The sequence below is a fragment of the Rhinolophus sinicus genome, chromosome 16, assembly GCF_057876585.1.
Source record: "Rhinolophus sinicus isolate RSI-liver-muscle chromosome 16, RSI-T2T, whole genome shotgun sequence".
Taxonomy (NCBI): Eukaryota; Metazoa; Chordata; class Mammalia; order Chiroptera; family Rhinolophidae; genus Rhinolophus; species Rhinolophus sinicus.
The window spans coordinates 127,907,794-127,934,168 of NC_142516.1; the positions used below are offsets into that span (position 1 = coordinate 127,907,794).

The following is a 26,375-nucleotide window of genomic DNA, read 5'->3' on the forward strand; positions in this document are numbered from 1 at the left end:
TTGTGAAAATGCTTAGGAGACTTCTGATAAATGACCACAGCCCTGTGACTGGAGAAAGGGTTGGGGACGTGTGCGTGAGAATGTGGGTGCATGCACCACACCCGGAGAGGAGAGTGGTAGGTGCCAAAGGTGTGCTTGTCATATCACTGCTGAGGACACGTCCAGTTTGCACTAATGCTTAGAACATAAGGGAAACACTTGGTGGTGCTTGAAATGCAATTTTCTGAACATTTTACTAATTATTTTCAATTCCATCTAATTAAGTTTACAGTTCCAATGCTCTCAAAGTATGAGATACAAAAGGAATCTCATGGGAGGAAAATCAAGCAAAACTTGCTTTGAGAGAACAAAAAGGAAAACATTAAAACAGATTTGTGTTCACTATGTTTGGTCCTTTAAACTAAGTCCATTTTAACAAATACAATTATTTTGTGACAAGAATTCCCTCCACTTTTTTCCTGACATATAACGTCTACTTCAAGTCTGAAATAATATTAACAGTTTTGTTTTGTTGCTTCATCACATAAACTCTCTTGCCAAAACTAGCCATGGGAATATTATTATGATCTGAATGTTGCAGTGAGGAACAAAGACAATATGCTTGTATGCCATAAAATCAAGGGTATAGATGATGTTTCTTAATACCTCAGGATTCAGTGTGTTCCCAGAATTGAATAAGTTATAGAAGATAGCCTTCATAGAGTCTACCTTATGAGTTTTATTAGGTCCAATCTCAATATTTTAATATTTATTACCTACTTATACAAAAAAAAGTGTTACTAGAGTAGGATCATGTTATAATTGTGCCAAAATCCACTGGAAAAATACGTACATATCTACCCTCATGTACAATGTTATACATGCACAGACACTATGTATAATGCACAGATTCGAAACTAACCGTGTTTTCTTAAGAGACACACAGGCAAAATTATAAATGAAATCAGCTTTATCAATTGCACAGCATAAATTGTTACCTAAGACAAATGACCATTTGTAAGACTTGGGCAAAGATGAATTAATTAGGAAAGTTGGGGTTTTGGCCAAATATCCACTTGATTTATCTTGTCTTCTCCGTTTTGTTTTTGTTATTTTTTTCTTATCTCTCAGCAGTCCGGTTAAACTTGTATAAGAATCCCATCCAGCTTCTCAAATCTATTTGCTAATAATGTGTGGTTCCACATCTGCCCATAGGCAGATTCTGAGATGAAATAGCACACTCTCCTTTTGCCTTACCTCACCACCAGTCCACTGCCTGAGTTATGTGTTGATAGATTAAAGAATTGACTGTACTAAGAAATGTAAATAATAGAAAAAAATAAATGCTCCCTTTTTCTGCTGCAGGAAACAGCGGAAAAAGCTTCATGACCGGCTTCGACAGAGTCTTCGGTCTGAACGAAACAACATGGTGAACATAGCGAACGGGCCTCACCACCCTAACCCACCTGCCGAGAATGTCCAGCTGGTGAATGTATGTTAACTCTGGCCAATGGAAAAGCTGAGCATCTCTCCTCTGTTCAGGCACCTTGAAGTTTGTTTTCTAAAGCTCTTAGGCTCTTAGCTGTTGCCATTAATCTCCATGGCTTCCAGGAATCCAAGGTTTCTCCAGGAGAAAATAATGGGAACATTTTTTAAAGTGGATTTGGTTACTGTAAAACCAGCACATTTCCTCTTCTAAAGTGTTCATTAAGGGTTTGGAATAATAACATTGGGTTTGTTCTGCAGGGAGGCCATAACTGGAAGAAAAGAAAAGAAAAACAGAAAGAAAAAAATAATAAAACGAATGAGACAAGGATCAGAAGGAAATGTTTTATTTTTATAATTTGGAAATGAAGGCTACTCCAGTCTGTAACTTATTAGTACTGATAACTGAGCTAAGGGCTGTAGAGTGATTTTTATTAGAGGCATTTCACAGTGCCTCATGATTTGCTGATTTTGATTTACAAAGGAAGAAATTAGGGCATGGAAAGGTCAAGGGACTTATCAAACCTGCTTCTCAGCAGAACTGGAAGAACATAATGCTTTTTTATTCCCTGACTCTTTCTACATGATGTCAAACCCTCCAGATGAAATATAGCCTTATTCATTCGTATATTTTGCTTAAAACTTACCAAATACAAGCTTTTAAATATAACTAAGTCATAGAATATTAGATTCTGGAGAGTCTTTAGATGTCATCTTCTAAACTTCCCCTTTTATTGATAACGGTCAGGGTCGGACTCAGTTTTCCTGGCTTTTTAAGTATTACTCTTCCTATTTCACCATAATTCACCTTGTTTTCTTCATTTCTCTCTGATGTTTGGCTTTATAGTAGTGCAAAACTTGAAGATTATATTGCACTACTATTTTCTATCCAATGGAAAAAGGTAGCAAATAAATCATAGACCCAAGTTCAGAGGTGGTAGTTACTAAACCACCAGCAAGTCTGGTAGCAAAGACCTTCAGGAGACTGTTAGAGTAAGTGCTGATGTATTAACATACTTTGCTGCTTTCCTCCCCCTACCAGTGTTCATTAGAATGTTCTGCACAGTTGATAAATGCATCCACTAGAGACACACCTATAATCTGTCACTGTGAATGCTGTAATATTTAGGAGGCAGAATGCCTGCCTGGATTCCAATTATGGCTCTAGTTGTGTGACTTTGGACTTTAACCTTCTAAACCTTATTTGTTTATTATGAAAACAGGCCTAAAAATAATACCTACTTCAAAAAGTTCTTGTGAGAATAAGAGAATTATACAAAACACTTAGCCCAGTGGCATTTAGTGAGTCTTCAATAATTGTTGAATATTACTTTCATTAGATTCACTGGGCTTACATTGCCTTCCAAGGAATAAGAGTGAAATGGTACAGAGACTAGAAATAGCCCATTATGTATGACATCGACACCTTTTCCTTAAAGCAAGCTAGCTGTATGTTCTAGAAAGATCCACATCAAATAACCTTTCCAGTCAGAGAAACAGCTAGAATTTCGAGCATAATTCAAGTTGTATATTTTTTGGGTTTCCATGAATACGTCAGGTTCTTTTAGAGTCCACAGCCCAGGAGATTATAAAGTGCCCTATTTCATCTAAGAATATTCCTTTCCATGCCTTTTCCTCTGATTTAACTCAATTTGGTGTAAATACTAACAGCATTTAAAACACAACTTCAGAATGTGCCTCTCTCACAGAGAGAGGGCAAACAGCCACTGTGATTTAGTGATGAAAACAAAGTGGAATCTACTTGCAGTGTATATAGCGCATTATATGCTTTGTCAAGATATATGACCCTGGCAACTACTGTAAATCTTTCCACTCTCTCACATAGCCTTGTTAGTCTTACCACTGATAACAAGTTAAAATTTTCAGTGGTATCTTTGGGCAACGTGGCTACTAGAGAATTGAAAGAGAAAGGTAGATCTAAAATAATAGAGATTTGAAAAACAATACTACTGATTTGACATTTGAAAAAAGACAAACCGTTTCCATGCTTTGTTTCACTCAAATATCCGTTAGTCTTCTTTCACTTGCAACAAACATGCCCAAATTGGATCCTGGGCAGATATTTGTACTGAATTCTAGTCATGTTATCAACTGGAAACAAAATAGAAAAAAATAGGTCTGTTTCTGATAATGTGGAGTAGTGATTGTAGGACCTACGCTGTGTGCACATCCAAAGAGTAATTCATTAACTCCATTCATCACATCTAAAGGCCACAGTAACCAGGATAGGAATTGCCATCTGGTCATTGGAGAAATGGAATTTATTAGGAAGCATGTGGCCTAGAATAAATTTTTCGTGTGTGACAATGTTAGTGTTTTGATTTACATGAATCTTCAAATTGTGTCTCTTTGTTTATCCAGCAATACGTATCTAAAAATGTCATCTCTAGTGAACATATTGTTGAGAGAGAAGTGGAGACATCTTTTTCCACCAGTCACTATACCTCGACAACTCATCATTCCACTACTGTCACCCAGACTCCTAGTCACAGGTATGAGAATAAAACAATTGCATGGCATTTCTCCAAGAATGAATTTTTGCACATTCCTTTTGTGATCACTGCCTAAGAAAGGGACAGGAGACACTTATGGAGAAACGAAGGATAGTTAAATATATGGTTTGGGACAAACAGCCTTTGGATATCAGCTGGCTCTGCCACTTAGTTGCTGTTTAAATTTGAGCATTAAGTTTTTCATCACCAAATAAGGGAAAGTAACACTTACCTCAAAGATTGTTGTTTCCTATTCTAGAGATTGTCTTTACTCATGCCTGACCACTTACTGAATTGCTACAGTAGCAAGAGTCAGTCTTAGAGGCTATATAATACTGAGAAGTTGACTTCTTCCAATGATTGAATTGCCCTGGGAAAAGCACATGAGAAATTGGTTAAATAGCTGAACCCTAAATTCTCAAGTCCCCCGGTGATCAGTATCTGAGTGCATGTTACCAAGGGCAACACGAGACTTCCAATGTTGCTCATAGGAGAAGTGTTTTTCCTTAACCTAAGCCACTCAAGAACAGAATGATTATAAGAATACATAGTACATAGTGACGTTTGATAAAATGCATGTTGAATGAGTGAACAAATAAGTCAACTGGATCCTTACAAAACCAATCTAAATCAAGATCCTTTCTATAGCAAATATCACTATAGCAATTCTATTCTGATACAAGTTATGTCATAGTGAACTACTGATGCAGCAATAATTTGAAATATATGTCAGGTCACTTTCTTTCATTTCCATTTTTACATATAATTTTAAAAATATGTATCTCTTTGTCTCTCACATTTCCCCTCTAGCTGGAGCAATGGACACACTGAAAGCATCATTTCGGAAAGCCACTCTGTCATCATGATGTCATCAGTAGAAAACAGTAGGCACAGCAGCCCAACTGGGGGCCCAAGAGGACGTCTTAATGGCATGGGAGGCCCTCGAGAATGTAACAGCTTCCTCAGGCATGCCAGAGAAACCCCTGACTCCTACCGAGACTCTCCTCATAGTGAAAGGTAAAACCGAAGGGCAAAGCTACTGCAGAGGAGAAAGAACCCCAGTAAGAGAATCCCCATGAGCACCTGCGGTCTCACCTAAGGAAATCTACTCTAATGAGAATAAGGCACAACAGTTGCCTGTTCTAGGAATGCTCCTAGTTGATGAAGCCACCTTTTTGTCTGACTGAACTCATTTCTTCTGAGCTTCTCACGTCGTCCCAGTGGCTGACAGGCAACAGACTCTTAAAGAGCTCAAGTGATTTGATGTGGAAGGTGCAGCAAACTTGGAGTTCCTAGCTCTGACCTTAGGCTCAGACCCACTCGGGATCTGTTTCCTCAGTTGTAACTTTAGAGAGATGGCACCAATGATTGATAAGGACCCTTCTATAATTCCAGTTTGCCAGATAGCCAAACTCTGGTCCAGCCGACCTCATGTTCTCATGTGCTAACTCTCTCTTACCTTCCAGACTCAGTTAAATCAAATCAAGGGCTATGTCACTGCTGACTGTCATGGGGGACCAACTGCTTGTGTTCCACCATAGAGTATCCCTTTTATGAAATTCCAAGAAGGGATGAATAAATAAATCTTTTGTATGCTGCATCTGGCAGTCTTCACAGGTGGTTTTTCAAAACAAATACTGCCTTTGATATGGCCCTTTATTTCAGAATGTTTTGGCTTTCTTCTGTGGATATTGGATTGGGGTTGGGGGAGTTACAGCAAAGGTAAAATTTATAAATAACAGAGAGAAGTAAACTGAAAGAGACACTTAATTGGAATACTGAATTCATAGATTCTCTTTATCCATTTTTACCTAAACTGGGAGAGAGTTATACCCAACCAGCATTTCTAGCACATCAGTAAGCTGTTGTTTATTTTCAAATCCAGTGGGGTTTGCTTGTTTACTTTATTGTCGTCTCAGTCTAATCTTCGCCCACTTTGTTAAAAGGTTTATATAATGTAGAATCCATACTTATTTGGTATTTACATATAGAGATAATTTTGATAGACTCTTTCCACTCATGGACTGGGAAGTACTTACAATAAAAGATGACAGTTCTGGGCTGTCAGATCATATACAGTCTGCTAATCAGTTCTTCAAGGACCTTTATATGAGATACTCCCAAATCGTATTTCAGAGCTTTGTTGAATTAAAGGTTGCTTTGTTAATCAATGAAAAGGTAGGCATGGTCCAAAACCAGTTTAAAACATTACCTTAAATTCATATAATTATATCTTTATGTATTAAGAAAATCTATCTGTCCTAATTCAATCTTTTTGAAACCTAAAAAAAAGAGGTTAGGGATAAATTCTTTCTTCATCGCTACATGTGATACGTATTTTTAAAGACTGACATTTCCTTACTGTGGTAGGCTTCCTTGTATATCCCAGATATTCTCTAGGACTGCAAAATACACCATGACCTAGAGATCGTGGAGAGAAAAGGTGAATCACCTGTATCTGTTTATTGAATTTGGATTAATATTTCTCCGAGAACTTAATTTAAGCATCTCCAAAGCAAAAAATGTGAAAACTTGAATCCCAAATATTTTTAATCCAGACACTTTCCCACTTTAGACACAGCCAGATCTCACATCCATGTAACTCTGAATCATGGCTGACAAGCAGGAACGTGAATAGGTTCCTGTTAACTAATGTTCAGATGATGGTATCCTGTGTCATCACAGGTCATGTCAAATTAGATTCTGCAAATGTCAGTGTGAAGCAATGAATCATTTAGTGTTATGCATTGGTACCATTTTTTATCAAAAGCTGAGAAATGTGACTTTGAATAAACCACATCTTCTTCAGTGCCAAGTCAGGTCTTCTTACTCTGGGGGAAGAAAGCATGATCTGGTAAAAACAATGCACTCAAGGTCTCGACAATGAGATTCACTGAGCATTATCAGACATAATATGACATAAGGTAACATGGTACAGCTAACTCTTGAGCAGTCACTAAAATAAGTCAAAAGTTGATGCAACCATTAAGTTTTGGAAGAAAGGTAGACCACAGATTGAACATACTACCAAGCCAATATAAGGTTCTCTCGTGCTTACCTTTCAATGTCTTGGTCACTGGGATGGATAGTTGCAAACCGAATGTTAAGAAGTAGCATTTTGTGGAAAAATTTAAAGCACGCAAATGTGTTACACTGTTATCAGGAATAAATCTAAGTTACTATGCTCTTTTTTTTTCATAAGACATAACCTTATAGCTGAGCTAAGGAGAAACAAGGCACACAGATCCAAATGCATGCAGATCCAGCTCTCAGCAACTCATCTTAGATCTTCTTCCATTCCCCATTTGGGCTTCATTCTCTAAGACCCTTTGGCCTTTAGGAAGGTATAGTATTTAAGTAATACTTCTTTCCCTTCCAAATCCCTGAGCCTTGGTCCTTATAAACTGACAGGGTTCCAGGAGCTAGTACCCTCGTGTCTTGACTCATGTTTTTATTTAAAATCATGATGAGATTGAAAGTCTAAAAGGCTCGATGAGTTAGGCGATTTAGCTGGTCTGTGCATGTACTCCTGTGAGGAAACTCTTGGCTTCATAATTTTAGATTCCAAGGGTGCTGAATGTCCTAGCGTAAAAAGCAAGACATATGCAATAAATAGAAATTCTTTGTTCTCTGATTATATGATACCGTGAACTCTGTCCCCTTCCCCTCCCTGCTCTTTGCCTCTTATTCCAGCACACTTATGCGGGGTATTCTGTGCTCACACAGGTATGTATCAGCAATGACCACCCCGGCTCGTATGTCACCTGTAGATTTCCACACGCCAAGCTCCCCCAAATCGCCCCCTTCGGAAATGTCTCCACCTGTGTCCAGCACGACGGTGTCCATGCCCTCCATGGCAGTCAGCCCTTTTGTGGAAGAAGAGAGACCTCTGCTTCTGGTCACACCACCAAGACTGCGGGAGAAGTATGACCACCACTCTCAGCAATTCAACTCCTTCCACCATAACCCCGCGCATGAGAGCAACAGCCTGCCCCCTAGCCCCTTGCGGATAGTGGAGGACGAGGAGTATGAGACGACCCAGGAGTATGAGCCAGCTCAAGAGCCTGTTAAGAAACTCACCAACAGCCGGCGGGCCAAAAGAACCAAGCCCAATGGCCACAGTGCCAACAGGTTGGAAATGGACAGCAACACAAGCGCTGCGAGCAGTAACTCAGAGAGTGAAACAGAAGATGAAAGAGTAGGGGAAGATACTCCTTTCCTGGGCATACAGAACCCCCTGGCAGCCAGTCTTGAGGCAGCACCTGCCTTCCGCTTGGCTGACAACAGGACTAACCCAGCAGGCCGCTTCTCTACACAGGAAGATGTGCAGACCAGGCTGTCTAGTGTAATCGCTAACCAAGACCCTATCGCTGTATAAAACCTAAATAAACACATAGATTCACCTGTAAAACTTTATTTTATATAATAAAGTATTCCACCTTAAATTAAACAATTTATTTTATTTTAGCAGTTCTGCAACTAGAAAACAGGAAAAAAAAAACTTTTATAAATTAAATATATGTATGTAAAAATGTGTTATGTGCCATATGTAGCAATTTTTTACAGTATTTCAAAACGAGAAAGATATCAATGGTGCCTTTATGTTATGTTATGTCGAGAGCAAGTTTTGTACTGTTGCCGTGATTGCTTTTCCACAGTATTTCAGCAAAGCCTCCCATACATTCAGTTCTTGCTGGCTTCTCGTGCATTGCATTATGATGTTGACTGGACGTATGATTTGCAAAACTTGCAACTGTTCCTCTGTTTGCTTACAGTAGCACCTAACCAGTACATCTTGTAATGGCACATCCATCCAAATACTGTTCTCTTTTGTACGACGTTTTCTTTTGCTTTCAGTATATGAAATGAGTTGTGTCTACTCTGCCAGCCAAAGGTTTGCTTCACTGGGCTCTGAGATAATAGTAGATCCAACAGCATGCTACTGTTAATTACAGCAGGAAACTGCACTAAGTAATGTTAAATATTAGGAAGAAAGTAATATTGTGATTTAAAAAAAAAAAAACTATATTATTAATCAGAAGACAGCTTGCTCTCACTACAAGGAGCTACCATTTACTTTATTTCCATTTATTTTTATTGACAAAAAGCAACAGTTTGGGGGGTAGCATAGAAAACGGGTTCTGGCTGCTAACAGGGTAAATCCAACACCTTTTAAGAGGACTCAATTTCACTTTCTTTCTGGGGGGATGACACAGCAGCTCATCTAGTTGAAGATCAAACCATGGCTGGAAAAGGTGCAATCATTCTTGACTTGTGTTTTTCACTGATTTTGGAGCTAGTGATTGGTTGTGTCTTCTCAGCTCACAACAGACATGCTATGGCACAAAAACCCCAGCTTAAACAGCACACTCAGCAATTCGTCTGAAATACTTCTAGAGTGAAATGTGCCTGCTGTACATAGCGGTGACTTATCAGCGTCGGGAAATAGAGTGTCTAGAAGGAGTGAATGTATAGAAGACACAGGTGAAGAGCAGCTATGTGACCTGGTTGCAGTTTTAAACAGTTTTGTTGACAACTCCTTTCTCCTCATCATCTGTCTCTTGTTTTTCAATGTTGCTTTGATTAGGTCATAACTATGCATGAACATTTTTGTCAGGAATGGCCAATGTGCATGTGATTTGTGATTAGTAAGAACCTTCCACGAGTGATGATTCATCAAGAAATGTCAATAGTATTGGAAAGATTGCACCTTTCCTTGCAGAAACGACCCCCTCCTATGTACTGACCTCTCAACTTGCAGGCTGTATCACCCATTTTCTCCCCTTTTCGCTTTACTGTCTTAAAATTAAGAGGACTAAGATGGGTCTAAACTTTGCATGTTCTCTTGTCATTGTAAATCCAAGGAAGGCCTATAGGTATTAACATTTGAAATAACTGCTAATTCAGGAAAATAAGAGATTTTTTTTTTTAATTGCTGGCCCCATTTCATGCCCTCCCTGATATCTGTCACATCAGGCCAGAGCTTTACTTGGGTTTCAAGTGGCCTTCTAGGAGCCATGGGACAAAATGGGAAACAGATTAGCAGAGGGTTCACAATACCAGGCATGAAGTCAATGAATATAAATGCTTCTTGTTTGCAGGTGAACTATACCTATTCCTTCACCAAATCTCTATGTTAATGTTAAAGGGAAGACATAACATGCAAGTAGGTCTTAGAAGGAAAATGGAGGCTGGGCACGAGGCCTACACTTAAACTCCTATGTGTTTCTGCAGCCCACAGAGATAGGCCTGTCTGCAGGTCCTGAAGTGACTGAGTATTTGGCATCCCAAGCCGCCCTTCATAGTGCACAGACCACCTTCTCTGTGTTCAGTGTTGTCCTCCTTTGCCTGATCACCTGCACTGAGGGCCGCGTCAGGCTGCATGGGTTGTACTGATTTCCCAGTCCTGTAGAAATGAGTAAGCTCATGGCAGGGCCAAGAAGACAGGCAACCTAAGAGTTTCTCTACATTGCTCTAATATTGCCTTTGAAGAGCTTGAGTCATTCTTAGACTATTTCAATGAAGAAATTCCTATCATTAATTGAAACTCTAAAATTTCTGTTTCAAATCCTTCAAGCTCTGGAGTATTCTAATGTCCCATTCTGGAGTATTTCGGGAATAAATAAAATCTGTTGAGAGGAATGACCATTTTCCTCAGTATGAAAATTGCTGTAAATTTTCAGATTGCCAAAATATGTGAAAACTTAGGATGAGAGGGAATTTTATTTTCAACTTGACTCTGGTCACTCACAGAGGTGGCATTAGTTGGAATAGCGTTTCCATCTGTAGAACAAGAGCTCCCTTTAACAAGAAAGGACAGCTGATTCCTTGGGGCTACATGCTGTCGCCACCAGATTTGTGTTCACAGGAACATCTCTGTGATGTTTAATTGCCACGTTACTCTCAAGCCTCCCTGTTTACAATCTCACGCAGTGCTGTGGCAATTCGAAGGAGTGGAACCTATCATATGGAAAGCTTTGGTGGGTTTTCGGATAGTGGAACTTGCCCAGAAGTTCAACAGCAATTTTGTTTCCTGGGCCTGAAATCATATCCCACTGAGGGGTATTCAGGGGAACATAGTATATGCAAAACCCCTTTTTCTCACTCAAGATTCCTTTTCTGTCCTACTCTCTCTTCTTGCCTGGTCTGACTTTTTTTTCAAGAGTACCTGAATTGCCTCATGCTTTCTACAAAACAGCACTCTACCTGGGTGTACGTGAAAGTGTTCCAAACTCCAACATGTTGTATCTTCCTTGTTTAAGTGGGACTGTCTTGGTATTGGTGGGATTTATCCAGGATAACTTCCTCAGTCACTATTCTTTTTTTCTTTTTTTTTTTTTTTAATTGACCTGAGGTTGAAAGGTGCATGGCTCACACTGGTGACAATAAGGAGGGCCTGGTTTTATCATTCAATACTGGCTTCATTCCACCAGTCATAGAGATTTCTATCTACAAAGACCCATGAAACACTGCAGAGAAATGCAGACAAAAGGAAATGGCCACATATCACAAGTTCTATTATAGTATATTCTTTTGTAAATACACATTGTACATTACTTGAATGTTTTCCTAAATCATTTACTGTCTTTATGAGTTAATGTCAGATTTTTTTACTCCCTCAACTGACTGTGTAACAATTGTAAATAACATAATGTCCTTTATTATTTATATTTAAGCATCTAACATAGAGTTGTTTTCCTATAAGTTTAAGATAAATGTCAAAAATATATGTTTTTTTTTTGTTTTACTTTGCTTTAAAATTATGTATCTTTTTCTTTTTCTTTTTTTTTAAAGAATAATTTATTGTTCAGGAGAAAGAATGTATATGTAATTGAAACTATTTGAAGAATGCACATTTGAAGGCCGTGAGGTACTGATAAACTAAAGAATTTATTACCCAAAATACTAAGCAATAAGTAATTGTGATTTATTTAAAGTTTTGTTCATTTTCCATGAAAGACGTACTGCAATAAAAAATGCTACTCTGTGGAGAACTGGAGTGTTGCTCAACAGACTAATGTCTCAGTCTGTTAGACCAGCACCTTTCATGTTCCTGTGACAGTTGTGCTAATTTAGGAATGTGTTCGAAGGACACCATCCTCATCTTGTCTGTCTGTTGCTTTTGCCACACCGCCTGTTCCCGAGTCATTTTCTGCCTATTGATTCTGCTCACCACTGTATTCTGTGTCGAAGGGGCCACAGCCAAGCACCATGATGTCTCACCCCCAGCACGTGCGCACACACACGTTAATATATCAGAGAGGACATTTTAGGACGTGATTGCCTAAATCCTGGTTATTAACATGTTCTGCAGTGACAGCAAGAAACTTCTTTAGACTAAGGGAAATGTCAGTGTGGTAACCCCATGCAGTCATAAAAGGAAAACCTGTTATCATCCAAATACGATGGTCACCGAGCATAAAAGGCAGCGATCAGAACCTGGCCATACTGAGCTTTCCTATAGCTTCAGGAAACTGATTTTCCATCAGGTTCCTAACTGATAGATTCACAGTTTGAAGAGAAGATAAGATTAAGTTGGATGCATTCCCCTCATTCTACCAATAAATTAAAATACATGTCCATCTTCTTGCTCAGGGAAGGGCCTATGCATGAGAAATTTCTCACATTCTAAGACTTAGTCATAGAAATGGGGATATTACCTTTCTTACTGAAATTAGCCTACACAAAAGCCATATTTTAACAAATAGATATTTGCATGGGTGGCACTTTTTATATATGTCAAGTATTTTAAACATTATTCCAAATAAGGACTTCTGGAGTGTATGAAATAGAGGTCAGCGATCCTTTGGGGTACACATTGGCCTCCTTTGGAGTCTGAGGGTATCCCTGGGGCTTCCCATCAATATCGACTTCCAGACATATACATGATTCCTATTACCTAGTAATAGCTCCACTAGTGTCATCTCCAAAAGAGTCTGGATGTCTAGGAAATTCAAATAGTGAGCTTTGTGCTAGTTTTACTATTATTGAATTTTTAAAACTATTCAGAAACCTCATATTTGTGTCAACTGAGGTTTACTTACACACACACACACACGCACGCACACACACACACTCACACTCTCACACACAGATTCTGAACATACACTAACTTGAAGCCACCACATTCTTTTACTTGTTCAATCTAGCGAAGCAGGCATTCAGCAAATCAAGGATTGTACAAAATATTTAAAAATTAAAGATGAAGACACTTTCCTATGTCTTTGAGTTTAAGCTGATGCTTTGTCCATCCCCTGAATTAAAAACTACAAGTAGCTGTCTTAGTAATTTAGGTTAAAATTGGGTACCTGAGATATATTGGTATTTGAGGCAGAAGCATGTGTGGTGGAGGGTGATAGGGAGAGTGAAGATTCACCAATAGCCAAATGAAATATCTGGATAATTAGTACAATTCTCCATTCACTTCAACCATTGTAGACTCTTGAATGTCACACCCAGGCCAGCTCTGCAGACTAGCAAACAATCTGTCATTCCAACCTAATGTCCTCCCCATCATTAGATTTCTTTGCTCTCTGTCCTGATGATGAATGACAAAAGCACTTGCCAGGCTTTTGGTTTGAGACAGTTCTGAAATCTAGAGATTTAGTCTGCTGGGGGGACTGGAAATTTTTGATGATCTCATGTGAATCATGTTGCATTCTATCTCTGGCTTGCCCTCTCTAAAATGGATGAAATAAAATAAATTTATGGAAACTATTACTCCAAACGATTAATTTGGTAGGAAATAGAAATGCTTTCAGTTTGTGAGAGAGAGAGAACCATCCTGCTGCTACAAGAAGCATCAGTATTCCTAACCTTTTAGGCTGTTGTTGGACAAAGTAGTCGGGCCCAATCCTGAGTGGACATTTGGATTCCTGTTGACATCCCAAGACTACAATTGTTGGACCTCTCGGGTGGGCTGTCTGTTTTGAACTTCAGTGAGCTCCAAAATATCACCCATGAGGGAGATAGGAAGAGGATTTTGTTACTAGGGGAAAAACTATAATGATCTACCTGATCCTTTTAAAAGCAGAGTAGGAAAGGGAGATCAGTAATTCCTAAAGAGGAAAAAGAATGGGGTAATAGTTCCACCCAGGATCTTTTTCTAACCCTTCCCCTTCAAATAGACTTATTCAGACAGAATTTGATGGGGGAAACAACATTCCTTCCCACCCCACCGCATGCCAATGAGACTAGAGAACTATTTGTAGATGTAAACGTCGTTAATACCTTATGTATAGGTTTGTTTATATGCAGAGAAATAACCTGTTAAATATAAATAACATTTTATAATGTTTTATGGCTTAAAACATCCTTTATCTCTTTTTTATTCTCTTCACCTCATGGGATGTTGATATGATAAATGATGAAGAAAATTCAGTCTCAGGGAGGTTAAATATCTTTGCTAAAGCTACAAATCTAGTGAGTTGCAGAGATCATACCGGTACCCAGGTTTTCTGACTACAACTCATACTTCTGTTGGCTACACTCCTCCCAGCCCCCTGACCGAAGTACAAGTTCAAACTGTCAGCCTTTCATTATATGTACAGTACAAGTTACATCCCAAACCACGTCTCTATTTGAGAGACTGTGAGTCCCTCTGGCTTCAGTTTAGCGTTACTCTAGAACCCAATTTGCTTGACTTAGTGACTCTATGTATATTTTCCTAAATATAGCTTGTTAAGGAAATGAAGTATAGCCATGGGAATGAGTTCACAATTTCCATACATAGGTAGCAACCTGTAGTGAAAAAAGGAGGGGTTTTGTGGTCAAAGCACTGTACTCAACACTCAGCAACTTTGTGAATTTGGACAATTTACACCTCCAAGTTTATTTCCTGATCTCTAACATGGCAATCCAACTGACTTTACAAGGCTGTGGGGTGGTGAGGATTCAATTGGAGCACATGTAAGGAAGCCAGAGAATGTCCACCCCATAAGTGAGTATTTAAATGCTACCTTCCATTTGACTTTTCCCCTCCGGGTTCTTAAGTTTGGGACCCTAAGTTTCTCAGTTCCAAATGACACACTCCACATTGCACAAACTGATCAAAACAGATCAGATAAACATATTTTATTGTTTCTCCAACCTAATAAGCAAATATTTGGCAACAAGCAAATTCCTTTTTAGTAACAACTATACGTTGAGCAGCATAATCACTAAACAGCTCTAAAGTTGCAGCGTAAGTAAATTCTTCATGTATTTTGTTTGCTTCTTGTGTAGCCACACTGTTTTACATGAAGTCTCTAATTTTTAATGGCTTATTCTATTAATGTTTCATTATAACTTCACAGAAATTTACTGAAACAGAACTCTTTGTAGAGCTTTCCTTTTTAAAAATTTGTATTAAATTTATCGGGGTGACAATGGTTAGTAAAATTATATAGGTTTCCAATTATGTTCTATAATACATCACACCACCCAGAGTCAGGTCTCCTTTTGTAGTTTTCATAATCCCACCTTCAAACTTCATTGCAGAAATCTAGTAAGACAAACAAAACATGATCCTAAATTAGTAGGATATCTGTGCACAACTGTTTGCCTTAGTTGCACCCAGAATTTTCAAACATATTCCATTTCTTTAAAAAATCTATGATCCAAGGGTCCAGGCAGAGGTCTGCATTACAACAAAATTAGAGGAGTCAGGTCTCGACTCGTAACTGCACATTGCTTGTGGACATTTCTTACCCATTCCCATTGCTTAGCCAATAATTATGATAGTTTTTAGTTACTCTTCACTCTATGCTTAAAACAGTATTCTTTTTTCCTTTTTCTCATTCTGGTTATGCCGCAATTAATGATGTATAGATTTAAGCTTTTTTGATTCAATCCTTTAAAACTTCCTACATCAAGGGTGGTGGGTGACTTGGTCTCATGATCTTCATCACCAGGCTTGTGGGATTGATGTTATTAATGGCAAAAGAGCCTAATATAATTGTCCATACATTATCCTTCATTTAAATAAAAAATGTATGGTATTGAAAACAATCCTAACTCTAGCTCACTATAAAAGTAACACGTAAGAAAGTTTTTTTTATTTTCTAAAGAAATAATCTACATGTAAACTTTACATCTTTTTAATTATGAATTATCATCATGAGTTAAGCTAACACTTGTCTTCTAGTCTATGACTTTCATTAGCTGAATCCTTTTTGCCTGACTTTGAGCCCTTCCCTCGAAGTGAGATGCTTAGAGAGATTTCAGGTTAGGGTAGTTGTCTAGAACCCTTCTGGTTTCTCACAGTTGAGCCTAAAGTGAACTTTTCATCTTCTTCATTGGTGTGTGGTTTAGCAGTCAATCAGGTAACAAAACATAATTGCCACCATAAGGAGTGAGGAAGAGAGGATAGACGGTGTGTGAGAGCCATTTTTTCTGAGATTCTCTGTTCCCAGTAACCAGGTTCCATCCTCTATCGTGCAAGAATCTCCTGCAAAGATTCCACCTTCTCTTCAGAATAACTGTTTTGTTTCATTTTTGGCAAAATAAACACCTCCCTTAGTAACTTCTTAGTTTATTGCCCTTTTTTGATCCCTCTGACTTCAAAAAACCTAGTCATAGGATCATGTAATTTCACACTTTGAACAGAAATTTAGTCAGAAATCATGTGGTTTAGGATTCAAAGTGATTTTAGGCTTCTTTGACTTGTTGTAGTCCCTTTAGAAAATTTTAGGGCAGAGTCACACGGCATTGCATCTTTTCCATTATTTGCTTGACCAAAAATTTCTCATTCATAATGCAAAAAGATGCTAAGTCCACCACACATTTTGAGTTCTGCTCCCTTTCTCTGAGAAGTTAGATCTCTAGCAAGGAGTGTGAAGGAAGGACCTTGGATTCCTCCTGTTAAGCTGTTAACACAGAGCTATTGAGATTTTTGAGCTCCATTCACGTCAAAAATCATGTCAATTATCAAGTAAAGGAGTAAGTAAGAGAAAATATCCCTCACCTGGTTAAGAGAACGAACCACATGTCACCCACTGATCTTGTCAGAACCTGAGCAATATTATAGCTTTCTCCCTTCACATCTAATTGGTGACAATGGTGATTGTACCACTAATAAGTCAAACAAATCCCTCCATCCTTCAGAGCCCCACTGCTTGCACCCGTGGTCATAACCTCACCCTCCCTTGCTGGGCCCTACTGGCCTCCTAACTGGTCTGCTTCCTTCAGTTCCTCTGGGACAGCCTTTACATTCTGCTAGAAGGTTCTCTCTAACTTGCAAAACGCATCGTGCCATTCTTCTTGTTATAATCCTTCCATGCTTCGTCATGAAGCTTAACTCCACATCCTGATATAGAATGCTCTTCGCAGGCTGGCTTCTGCCAAACTCTTATAGCTTGTACCCTGTTCTCACCCTTCATTTCCTCATGACGTGTTTAGTTCCCAAATACACCATCCCAGTGCTTATCAAACCCTAGTCATTGGTAAAACAACCTCATGATTATTACCATATTCATGTACCACCTGTATGACTTTTTGCGTATTGTTTTTTAATTGACCTCATTTTTAACTAAAATAAAGTCATTTCAAGTGAAACTTTGTATCAGTGCTGTGACTGGAAAACTGCAATTGGTTGCCATAGTAAAAAATAAAACTTTAAAAATTTATATAATAAAAATGAAACAAAATAATTAAGTTCTAACAAGATACTGTTGCCTGCTAAAGTATGTGAGCTGAAACCTGTCCTCTGACAAAAAGGGAGATCAGCAAGATTTAGAGAGATGGAGAAATATATTCAAGAAACAGAGGAAGGTTGATTCCTGGAGTTAACCAGGATTGAGAAGGAGTTACTTCTCTTTTATTCAATATTATTTCATTCTAGATCTTAAAATAATTTAGGATGCAACATTCAGTCACCCATGTATCTTACATAACCACACAGTGTTGTGCTTGTTATATGTTCCTGCTAGAAGTTTCTCTCTAACTTGCAAAACCTATCATGCCATCATGCCATTCTTCTGGTTATAATCCTTCTATGTTTCCTAATGAAGCTTAACATGTGCAGACCTTTTTCATTTTGCAGAAACTCCCTTCTCCACTTACCCTCCCGACAAACTCATTCTTCCCTTTCTCGGGGTAAAGAGCGTGTCCTTGTCTGGGAATCCTGCTGTGGCAAAGTTCCACCTTTCCTAGATGTAAAATGATCTTCCTTTGCTGTCCTATAGCATGCCACACATTCCTCTACATGGCATTTCCCACCTACCGCACACTTCTAGGTAACTGAAATTCCTCCCTTAGGAGACCATGTATTCTCTGAGGGCAGAGATGCTGTCCTCTACGTGTATATCCAATGACTGACACAGTGCCTAGAACATGGCATATGCTGAGTGTGTAGAGATGAAATGACTGGCAACTAGAAACCCAGGATATTCACATAGGTTGACAAGTGTGGGGACAGAGTCCCAGAGAGCAATTTCCAGGCTCTCGGCCTCACATGGAAAGGTGCTGGCTTGGGTAGTAAATGGCCATCAGCTGTAACTAGTTGGCCATCAGCTGTAACCAGTTAGCCATTGACCATTGATACAACTACTATGGCTAAGCTAGCAAGGGCGGATTGCAGTTAGCAAGTGGATTGGTTGGTTGGCGGAGAAGCCGACAGGTGGATTGCAGGTCATGTGGCTCCTACTTTTCCTGTATCTCCAATCCAGCCGCCAGCAAGAATAAAGTGCTATGAATACCCTATCCATGGCTTTGTTGGTGTTGCTTTTTGGCCTCAACATATCCTGCATTCTTGTGTGGGGAGTGGGACCAGAGACCCTGCATTACAGCAAGCGTATGAGGAACCTAGGTGATCATACGCATTTTTAAAAGCCACGATCAAGAAAACAATAGACCAATAGACTGTAAGTCATTAAAACAAAATTAGAAGCATATGGGAGTGAAACGGAGTTTGCTAAGTCATGGTAAAAAATACCAGAAGTTAGAGTCTAAGGGGTAGAGGCACCACAGCTTAGATTGGATTTTGTAGCAAATACATGACTACCTCATATACCTTTTGCATTTGGTTTTGACTCCTTCAGGGCTTAAAATTATCCCTTCACATCTATTCTCCCTTCTTCTCTCCACTTCTTTGCAGGAACCTGAAAATAAAGTCTTTTAATTTGGTATTGTTCCACTAGGTCAGTCTTACAAAGAAGACTCCCATATTAACAATTGTTTTAAAGCCAACCTAAGTCCCTAATCCTTTGAAAAGGTACAAAGAAAACCTTGCACATAACAAGCTTTCAGAAAGTTTTTAAATGTACAGTTTGAGTAAAACATGTGAAATAAACGTGCTATATAAGTCAGTGGAATATATAGTTCGCCATCCTAGATAGAATGGTAATTTGCAAGACTGAGTATTCACTGATATTTTCTAGATGATTCTATTTCACAGTTCACTGTTATATAACTAGTAGCAAGAGAGAGAAAGGAATCTACCTTTTATCATACAAGTGTTCTTTTCCCGTTAGTTTAGTAGTCTAGAAATACAATCTTCTTTATTAATTAAAAAGAGATCTGTCAAATTATCTATTTAAAAGTAAAGCTTTTGTTGTTGTTTAGCCTTGTGAGTCTAAGACTGACCCCAAATGTATTTACCCAAAGATTAAACGAATATAACCACGTAGTTGTTTAAGCTTGACTCGCTAACATACAAGCCCAGTAATATGGCTACCAGCTGGTCAATGGAAATTTATGCAACCTTAAACTTCAGAGGACTAGAAATACTTACCAATATTTTTGAGAATTTTAATGCAGTGGGTATCACTGGCAATCAGCTTATGACAGCTGCCACCCCGGCAAAGCTCCATGCTTGTCAGATTCAGAGCTAATCTTTGCTGCCTACTCAGTGACGCCTGAAGGGGCCAGGACTGTGTACAGCACCAGTATAGCAGATACCACCTTGCTCCGACATCACAAATTTCCCACCTAAAACGCACCGGACTGACAAGCAAAGTCTGAAATATGAATAACTCCGAGTCTTGCACATGGTTAAATCCATGAGGTCAAATATTCTTGCTCCAAGATGAAGTCAGTGCGTTTCCTTATATAATCAAGTTCCGAGAAAATCAAAATAAGTCACTTAGATGGCTATAATTCACGCTTTTGCATTCACATCTTAGATACATAAAATTATGGGGTTTTCCCACAATCTCTCAGTCAATAGCTGAACACTTGAGAAGAGGAAAAGGCAACTTTTTGGCTATCATTAGGCTGTGCTGCTACTCAGACTTGAAAGTCCTTAAGAAAATTTGAAGAGTAGAAACCTTAGGCTCTTTCTTGCCCATATCCGTAATTTCTATTTTGAAAGCTGAGAAATATTGTGCAGCTTTCCCGAGACCCTACCTTACATTATGGTACCAGAATAATATGGTGTAAAGACCATGAACTCTATAACCAATGAGGTCTAAGTTTGAGTCCTTCCTCTTATACTTGGGCAATTTGGGCAAGTTCATATCCCTGAGCCTCATATTCATTGCATGGATTCAATGAAATGTTTATCAGCTGTGCAAGCTTTAGCAAGGTGCTTTGTCACACAGTAGGTGCTCAAAAAATAATATGTCTTAGTGGGTGGTAACTTATTGTGTAGGAAAGCTAGCTTGTATGGCAGTGAGAAGGGGAGACAGTGTTCCCAATCTTAGCAACCCAGCTGGCTTTGGTTCATTCTGGCCTGCCTGTGGAGAGCTCCCCTGGGAAAGCTAGTGGAGGATGTATGTCATCAGAAAGCTGGGTTCAAGTTTCTGCTGCCAGGATGGAGTCCCCTTTTGCTCACCCAGCTACACCAAAACACAGGAAGACAACTTACTCAGAACTGAGTTAGCCCAGTAAAGCAGATGTTTCTTTTTCCCTGAGAAGAAAACAAATTTTACAAATTCAGAAATGGAAATGATCATTTGCTCTATCCAATTAGCAGGAGCTAATTTGGATTTCAAGGTCATGGTGTACGGTGTACTCCTCCTTCACAGGCTGAGTGCTTTGGCTCCACTCTCTCTTTGGTTTTGTGGCCCAGAATCCCTGCACACACTGTAAACAATCACAATTTCCATTTTAGGATTTCATCTCCTGGTGATGTGCTGCAGTCCCCATTTTTAGGAAATTGACGCTTGGCAAACGATGAAAGGTTCTGACATTTCACAGATTATGAAGGTTATGGCACAGTTTTCTCCTGCCTTATGGCTTAATTTAATTAGATCTCCTGTAATAGCTCAGCAGCAGAATTGTGCTGCAGAATGGGCTCCAATTTACCCATCGGCAACATCAAGAGCAGATCTAATACGAGATACGCTGGATGACTCATCAGCAGGTGGAAAATGCAGTGAATCTTTTTTTTTTTTTTCCCCAACAAGATCAGGCAAGGTGACCAAGAAAGCTTCCCTGGGAGTAGGCACCTAGACACCTGGTAACTTTGCATCTACAAAATCATTTAAAAATATGCTTACAGTAAAGTAATCAGCAAAACCACTGTCTGACCTTGAAATTATTCTGGACCTTGAGACACAGATGGAGGTAGCTAAATCCAGCCATCTGGGACTTTGATCAATGATGTCTGCCCCCAACAGAGCAGCTGGGACTTCAGTTAGCAGGAAGCTTCTCTAGGATAAGAGGCCCAAGCAGAGAAGTCGGGGGACCAGGTTGCTCTTTCTTATTCTGACAGATGCCGAGTTACCTCATGTTTTTGCAAGATTTCAGATGTGCACAAATTGTTATATTTATTACCCTTGTTGGGGACACTAAGCTTCACAGATTTTTTTTTTTTTTTTTTTTTTTTCAAGCATGAAACAAACCAAGGCCCTGAAGTCACAGGAAGTTTTGGCTGCTATGTTCAGTATTGATAGAAAGGCATCCCTGTGGGGACAAAGCTTTCCTCCGGTTTCATTTCATTTGCTGTCTTCAGAAAGAGAAGATGGAGAGATAACCAGTTGGGTAGGGGCCATATGATGGTGATTTTCTGATAAGATGGAAATGAGGGAAGCTTTAGATAAGTGACAAGTGACTTCCCAAGGGACTACACGTAACCAGTCATCCAGACACAGCGCCAGAGATGGGCTAGGAGACAAGGCTCGCTGAGGTGGTCAACTGGTGCTGTCACATCCGCCTCGCAGGGGTGGAAAGGGAACCTCTCTCTGTTCCTGCTCACAGCCTGCCCACTAGATGCCACACTGTCTGCCCACTAGATGTTTGTGAATCAACCTCCAGCACTGTCCTGCAACCCCGGCCAGAATCGACCCTCAAAGAAGACATGTTCAAACTTCATTCCTGTACACAAAGCTCATTTTTCCATCGAGCAAACATTTACTGAGTATATATGATATGTATGGCACTGGGCTAAGAGCTGGTGATGCAAAGAAGAATAAAATACGTCTCATGTGAACACATCTAATGCTTCCAAGAGAGCACATTCTGGCCCTGGACGCTAACGCATAAACAACTGCAATGAGACTGAACGAAGAGGTTGTGCTTCTGTGACAAGGAGAACCTGGGGGCTTCCCTCATATGTTTATTTCCAACTCTGCCACGCAGGTGTTATATGAACTTTGGCATGTTACTAAGCCTCTTGGAGTCTAGCTTATTTACCTACAAAGCAACCAAATTACCATCTGATACAGAGCAGCAGCTCAGTAATAGTTGTAATGGAAATTTAAAGGTGCTGTGATAATGATATCATAAAGTGCTATGAGAGCACTCTCTGGGGGGTTACAATTTAGCAGTTTTAGAAGAGTTACGGCTCACCCAACAGAACTGGGTGAAGATTTCTGCAAATTCATTTTCATGAGAAAATGCCCAGAGAAGTGAATGAGCAGAAGCTTTTCGAGTCGATGTGGAGGGTGCAAGTGGTAGGGGGAGTTCAGGTGGATTCCAATGTAAGACTGGTGTAGCTCGCTGGGACGCAATTTTGGAACAAGGTTATTGTCTAAGCACTGGAGACAATTAAGCAGGCTGACAAGTTCAGAAATGGAATTTACAAAAGGAATTCTGGAGACTAGACACTAGGGAAGTGGATGAGAGAGAGAGAGAGAATTTAGGAGGTGAAGGTAATGCTGTAGGTGAGTGATGGTGATTAGGACCTAATCTGGATTAGTGGCAAGGAAGATGGAGACAAGGAGATGGAGTGGAGGGGAATTTATGAGGTGGAGGGAAAAAGACTTGATGACCAAACAGACATGGGGTGTCAGGTGGGAGAGAATCCAAAGATATCATTGAGCTTGGGCTTTGGAAAGGTTGCCAACATCTGTTCTGAGAAAGTCTGGTGAAGCACTCGTCGTACACTTATAAACGTCCACGAGGCAGGGGTTGAGTCAAGTCCAACATTTTATTCATCAGCGTAGCTCGATCCTGACTGTAGCTATGGGCTAAGTGCTTTGCTGCGCTAACACTTGCATGGATGTCCTCATTTAATCTTCCCAACAACACTATGAGGCAGGTATTGGCATTCTCATACTACCAAAGAGACAATGGAAGCTCAGCTATGTTAAGAGTCTTAGAGAAAGTCATACAACCAGTAAATGCTGGAGCTGGAAATCGTCCAAGATTGGCTAATGCCAAAGCCCCGCTTTGAACAACTTCCCTCTATCTGTTCCTCTTATAGAGATGCCTACCTCGTAGGATTCATGCTGGAAAGCCACTTCAGAGGATCACCCTCCTTAAATGAAGAAAATCCCTCTCCACAGTAACAGATCACTTTCCTTGGTTTAATATGTGAAAGAAAATTCCGACTGAAGCCAAATTGTCCTCCTCTTTCAAGTTATTTATTATTGAAGCAACATTTGACCAAGCCAGGCATGAAACTCACCCCCACCCCATATCTAGGTATATTCATTCATTCATTCATTCATTCATTCATTCATTCATTCATCGTTCACGCACCCCCTATGCTCCCACCAATGCTCCCTGCTCCCTTGTGCTGTGCCAGGTACTGTGTCAGTTGTTTGAAGAGGTCCGGGATGCTTCTGGAAAACTCTCCTACTGCTCTTCTTCATCTTACCACCTTCCATGGAAAAGGGGCTACTCCTTTGGCATTCTGACAGTTCACAGAGGAATACACGTGTCTCTTTCATTTCTGGAATTGCTGAAAATGCTGCAGATAATTTTTACCTTAACATTTGAGGTCCCATGTTGGGAACGGCCTCATCAGTCTTTCAGAAAATTAAGGTTTTAGTCTCAATTAGCCTTTACGAAGAGTGGCAAGCCATCTATGTCAGGGAGAGCGAGGCTGGCTTACCGGGGGGTAGGGTGCCTCAGGTGTGCCTGTGTCATGCTCGCACATGGGGGTTTGCAGACAGAGTGCTACTGCACAGTTTCAGTCACTCAGATATTCGTGCCTGCTTTAAAAATGAGATATGCATGCCTGTTTTGAAAATTAGGGGATCTGAGCTGGTCTGAAGATGATTGTAACAAGGGGAACCAGTTTGTGTGGTTATCAAAATATAGTCACCATTTCATGTGATCAGGTAAATCTGATGGCTGTGAATGAAAACACCATACCTTAAGGTTGAGGATCAGTGGGGCAAGTTGATATTCTTTCTCTATAAACAGTGCACATTCTAGAAAGCCTAGATCACTGGTTTTGCTTTGGTTTTTGGATTATCAACTGCAGCAAGTACCACATCCTCTTAGATTTACTTTTACGACTGACTTCCAACTAGTTGTGAACTCTTAGATATTAGGTGTTGAGTTGGATTCACCTTTAGCCCTAATGCTTAGCACAACTTAGAAAGTTCTTAGTAAACATTGTTCAGGGTGAATGCTTTAGGCAAAACTGTAGACAAGGACAATTTCTCCACAGAAGAAAGCAATTTATTTCACTCAAGATTCGTCTCTGCACCAGTCTTGCCCAAGATGAATAACAACAGAATATGTTGGTTGGGGGAGAGTGGGAGGGTGGGTGGTTTTATAAATGAAGAGGGATTATAATATTATAATGTTGTTCTTTTATTGTGTGTATGTTACTGAGTTTCCCCCAAAAAAAGACCAGGTTTTATATTAATTTTTGCTCCAAAAGACGCATGAGGGCTTATGTTCAGGGGATGTCATCCTGAAAAATCATGCTAGGGCTTATTTTCTGGTTAGGTCTTATTTTCAGGGAAACATGGTATGTGCCATTGAGTTGGTTCTGATTCCTGGCAACCTTGTGAATGAATAATGTCCACCATGTCCTGTCCTCAACAGCCCTGCTCAACTTCTGTAGACTCATGCCTATTGTTCTTTTATTATGTCTCTAATATCTCATAGATGAAAAAATTTCTCAATAAAGGAAAAGTAGAAAAAAAGAATCATTGCTGCCTTCAATTAATGTAATGGGTATCTCAATTTAGCTATAAGAGAGAGTCAGTCACGCCTGGGCCTTTCTATTGAAATGGTGGGAGCAGCTGCCAGAAGCTTGTTTGCACATGGATTGAGGGTCCTCTTGGGAGAGTTTTCATTCTGAAGAAAGAAGTTGCCTGGCAACAAGAGGTTGACCCATGGATTCAGCCTCACCCAGCAGAGGAGTAAGGAAGCCTGAGTACAGTGTGGTGTCTGTCATCTAGATCGTCTCGCAGCTGGATGACATGAATATATGCCGTGTGCCTAAGTGCTGCAGAGGGTGGAGAGTCTAAAATGTACCAAAGTGGAGAAAAATGAACCTGCTTTACTAATGTCCTTTAAAACACTGGAGTAGAATGCAGAACTTCAGAATCCATCTAACAGACTAAAACCTAAATGGAAGGGGAACAATTTCTCCTTTCTTATTAAAAATCTGTTTGGGTATAGGGATGCCACCAAAGCATTCACTGTGCGTGGCAGAGTAGTGACAGTACCAGGTGAAGACTTGGATGCCCAGTGAAGCATTAAGAATTAATGCCTATGTGATGTGGTACCATCCAGATGCTACTCATTAGGATATGTCTGCAGCTGAAATGCAGCAACAGAGTGACAACATGGTCCTCAACAGAGGGCTGCAAGGAAACTGTTGCATCCAATGAGCCAGTGGCACCAGGGGTAGATGGTAGTCCCATGAGGAAGCTGTCAAATGGTTCTAGAACGCTAGTATAAGCATTGTAATAAAAACTGCCACTGGAGTTGACAAGATACTGAATGTCTAGTCCAGAATGTTAGAGAGCCAACATCCCAGGGCTGGTCTTGAAAAGTCATTGCTAGTTGCCTTTTCTTTTCTAAATTGAATTATTTTTTTTTATTCAACAAGATGCTCTCTTTAAACAAGTCATTTCACAAACTGAGGAATCCTGCATCAATTCAAACATTTAGTTTATATTTAATTTTTTCCCCAATTAATTCCCACAGGGAGTTAAGTTAGCTTACAACAATGCAACACTGCAGCCAGGTAAAACAAATTAAGAACAAGTGAAATAATTAAAACATATTTAATCATCCTCTATTTAAAATTTAAGTGAGGGTTTCAACTATCACCATAGTGTAAATTTA

At 39.6% G+C, this 26,375-nt stretch overlaps 1 protein-coding gene across 14 annotated transcripts in view; it reads left to right on the top strand.

Annotated features, from left to right (window-relative positions):
• Positions 1 to 13,697, top strand: part of NRG1 (neuregulin 1) — a 981,041-nt gene extending 967,344 nt beyond the window's left edge. For 10 of the 14 annotated variants that reach the window (XM_074329678.2, XM_074329679.2, XM_074329680.2 and 7 more), the window contains 4 exons: positions 1,345 to 1,471; positions 3,847 to 3,977; positions 4,788 to 4,994; positions 7,704 to 13,697. In XM_074329678.2, the coding sequence (XP_074185779.2) occupies positions 1,345 to 1,471; positions 3,847 to 3,977; positions 4,788 to 4,994; positions 7,704 to 8,355 (1,117 nt within the window). In that variant the 3' untranslated portion in view covers positions 8,356 to 13,697. Of the gene's footprint in view, positions 1 to 1,344; positions 1,472 to 3,846; positions 3,978 to 4,787; positions 4,995 to 7,179; positions 7,322 to 7,703 lie in introns of all 14 variants that reach the window. The other 4 variants (XM_074329683.2, XM_074329684.2, XM_019743170.3 and 1 more) reach the window with 1 other exon arrangement.
• Positions 13,698 to 26,375: the final 12,678 nt, after the last annotated feature.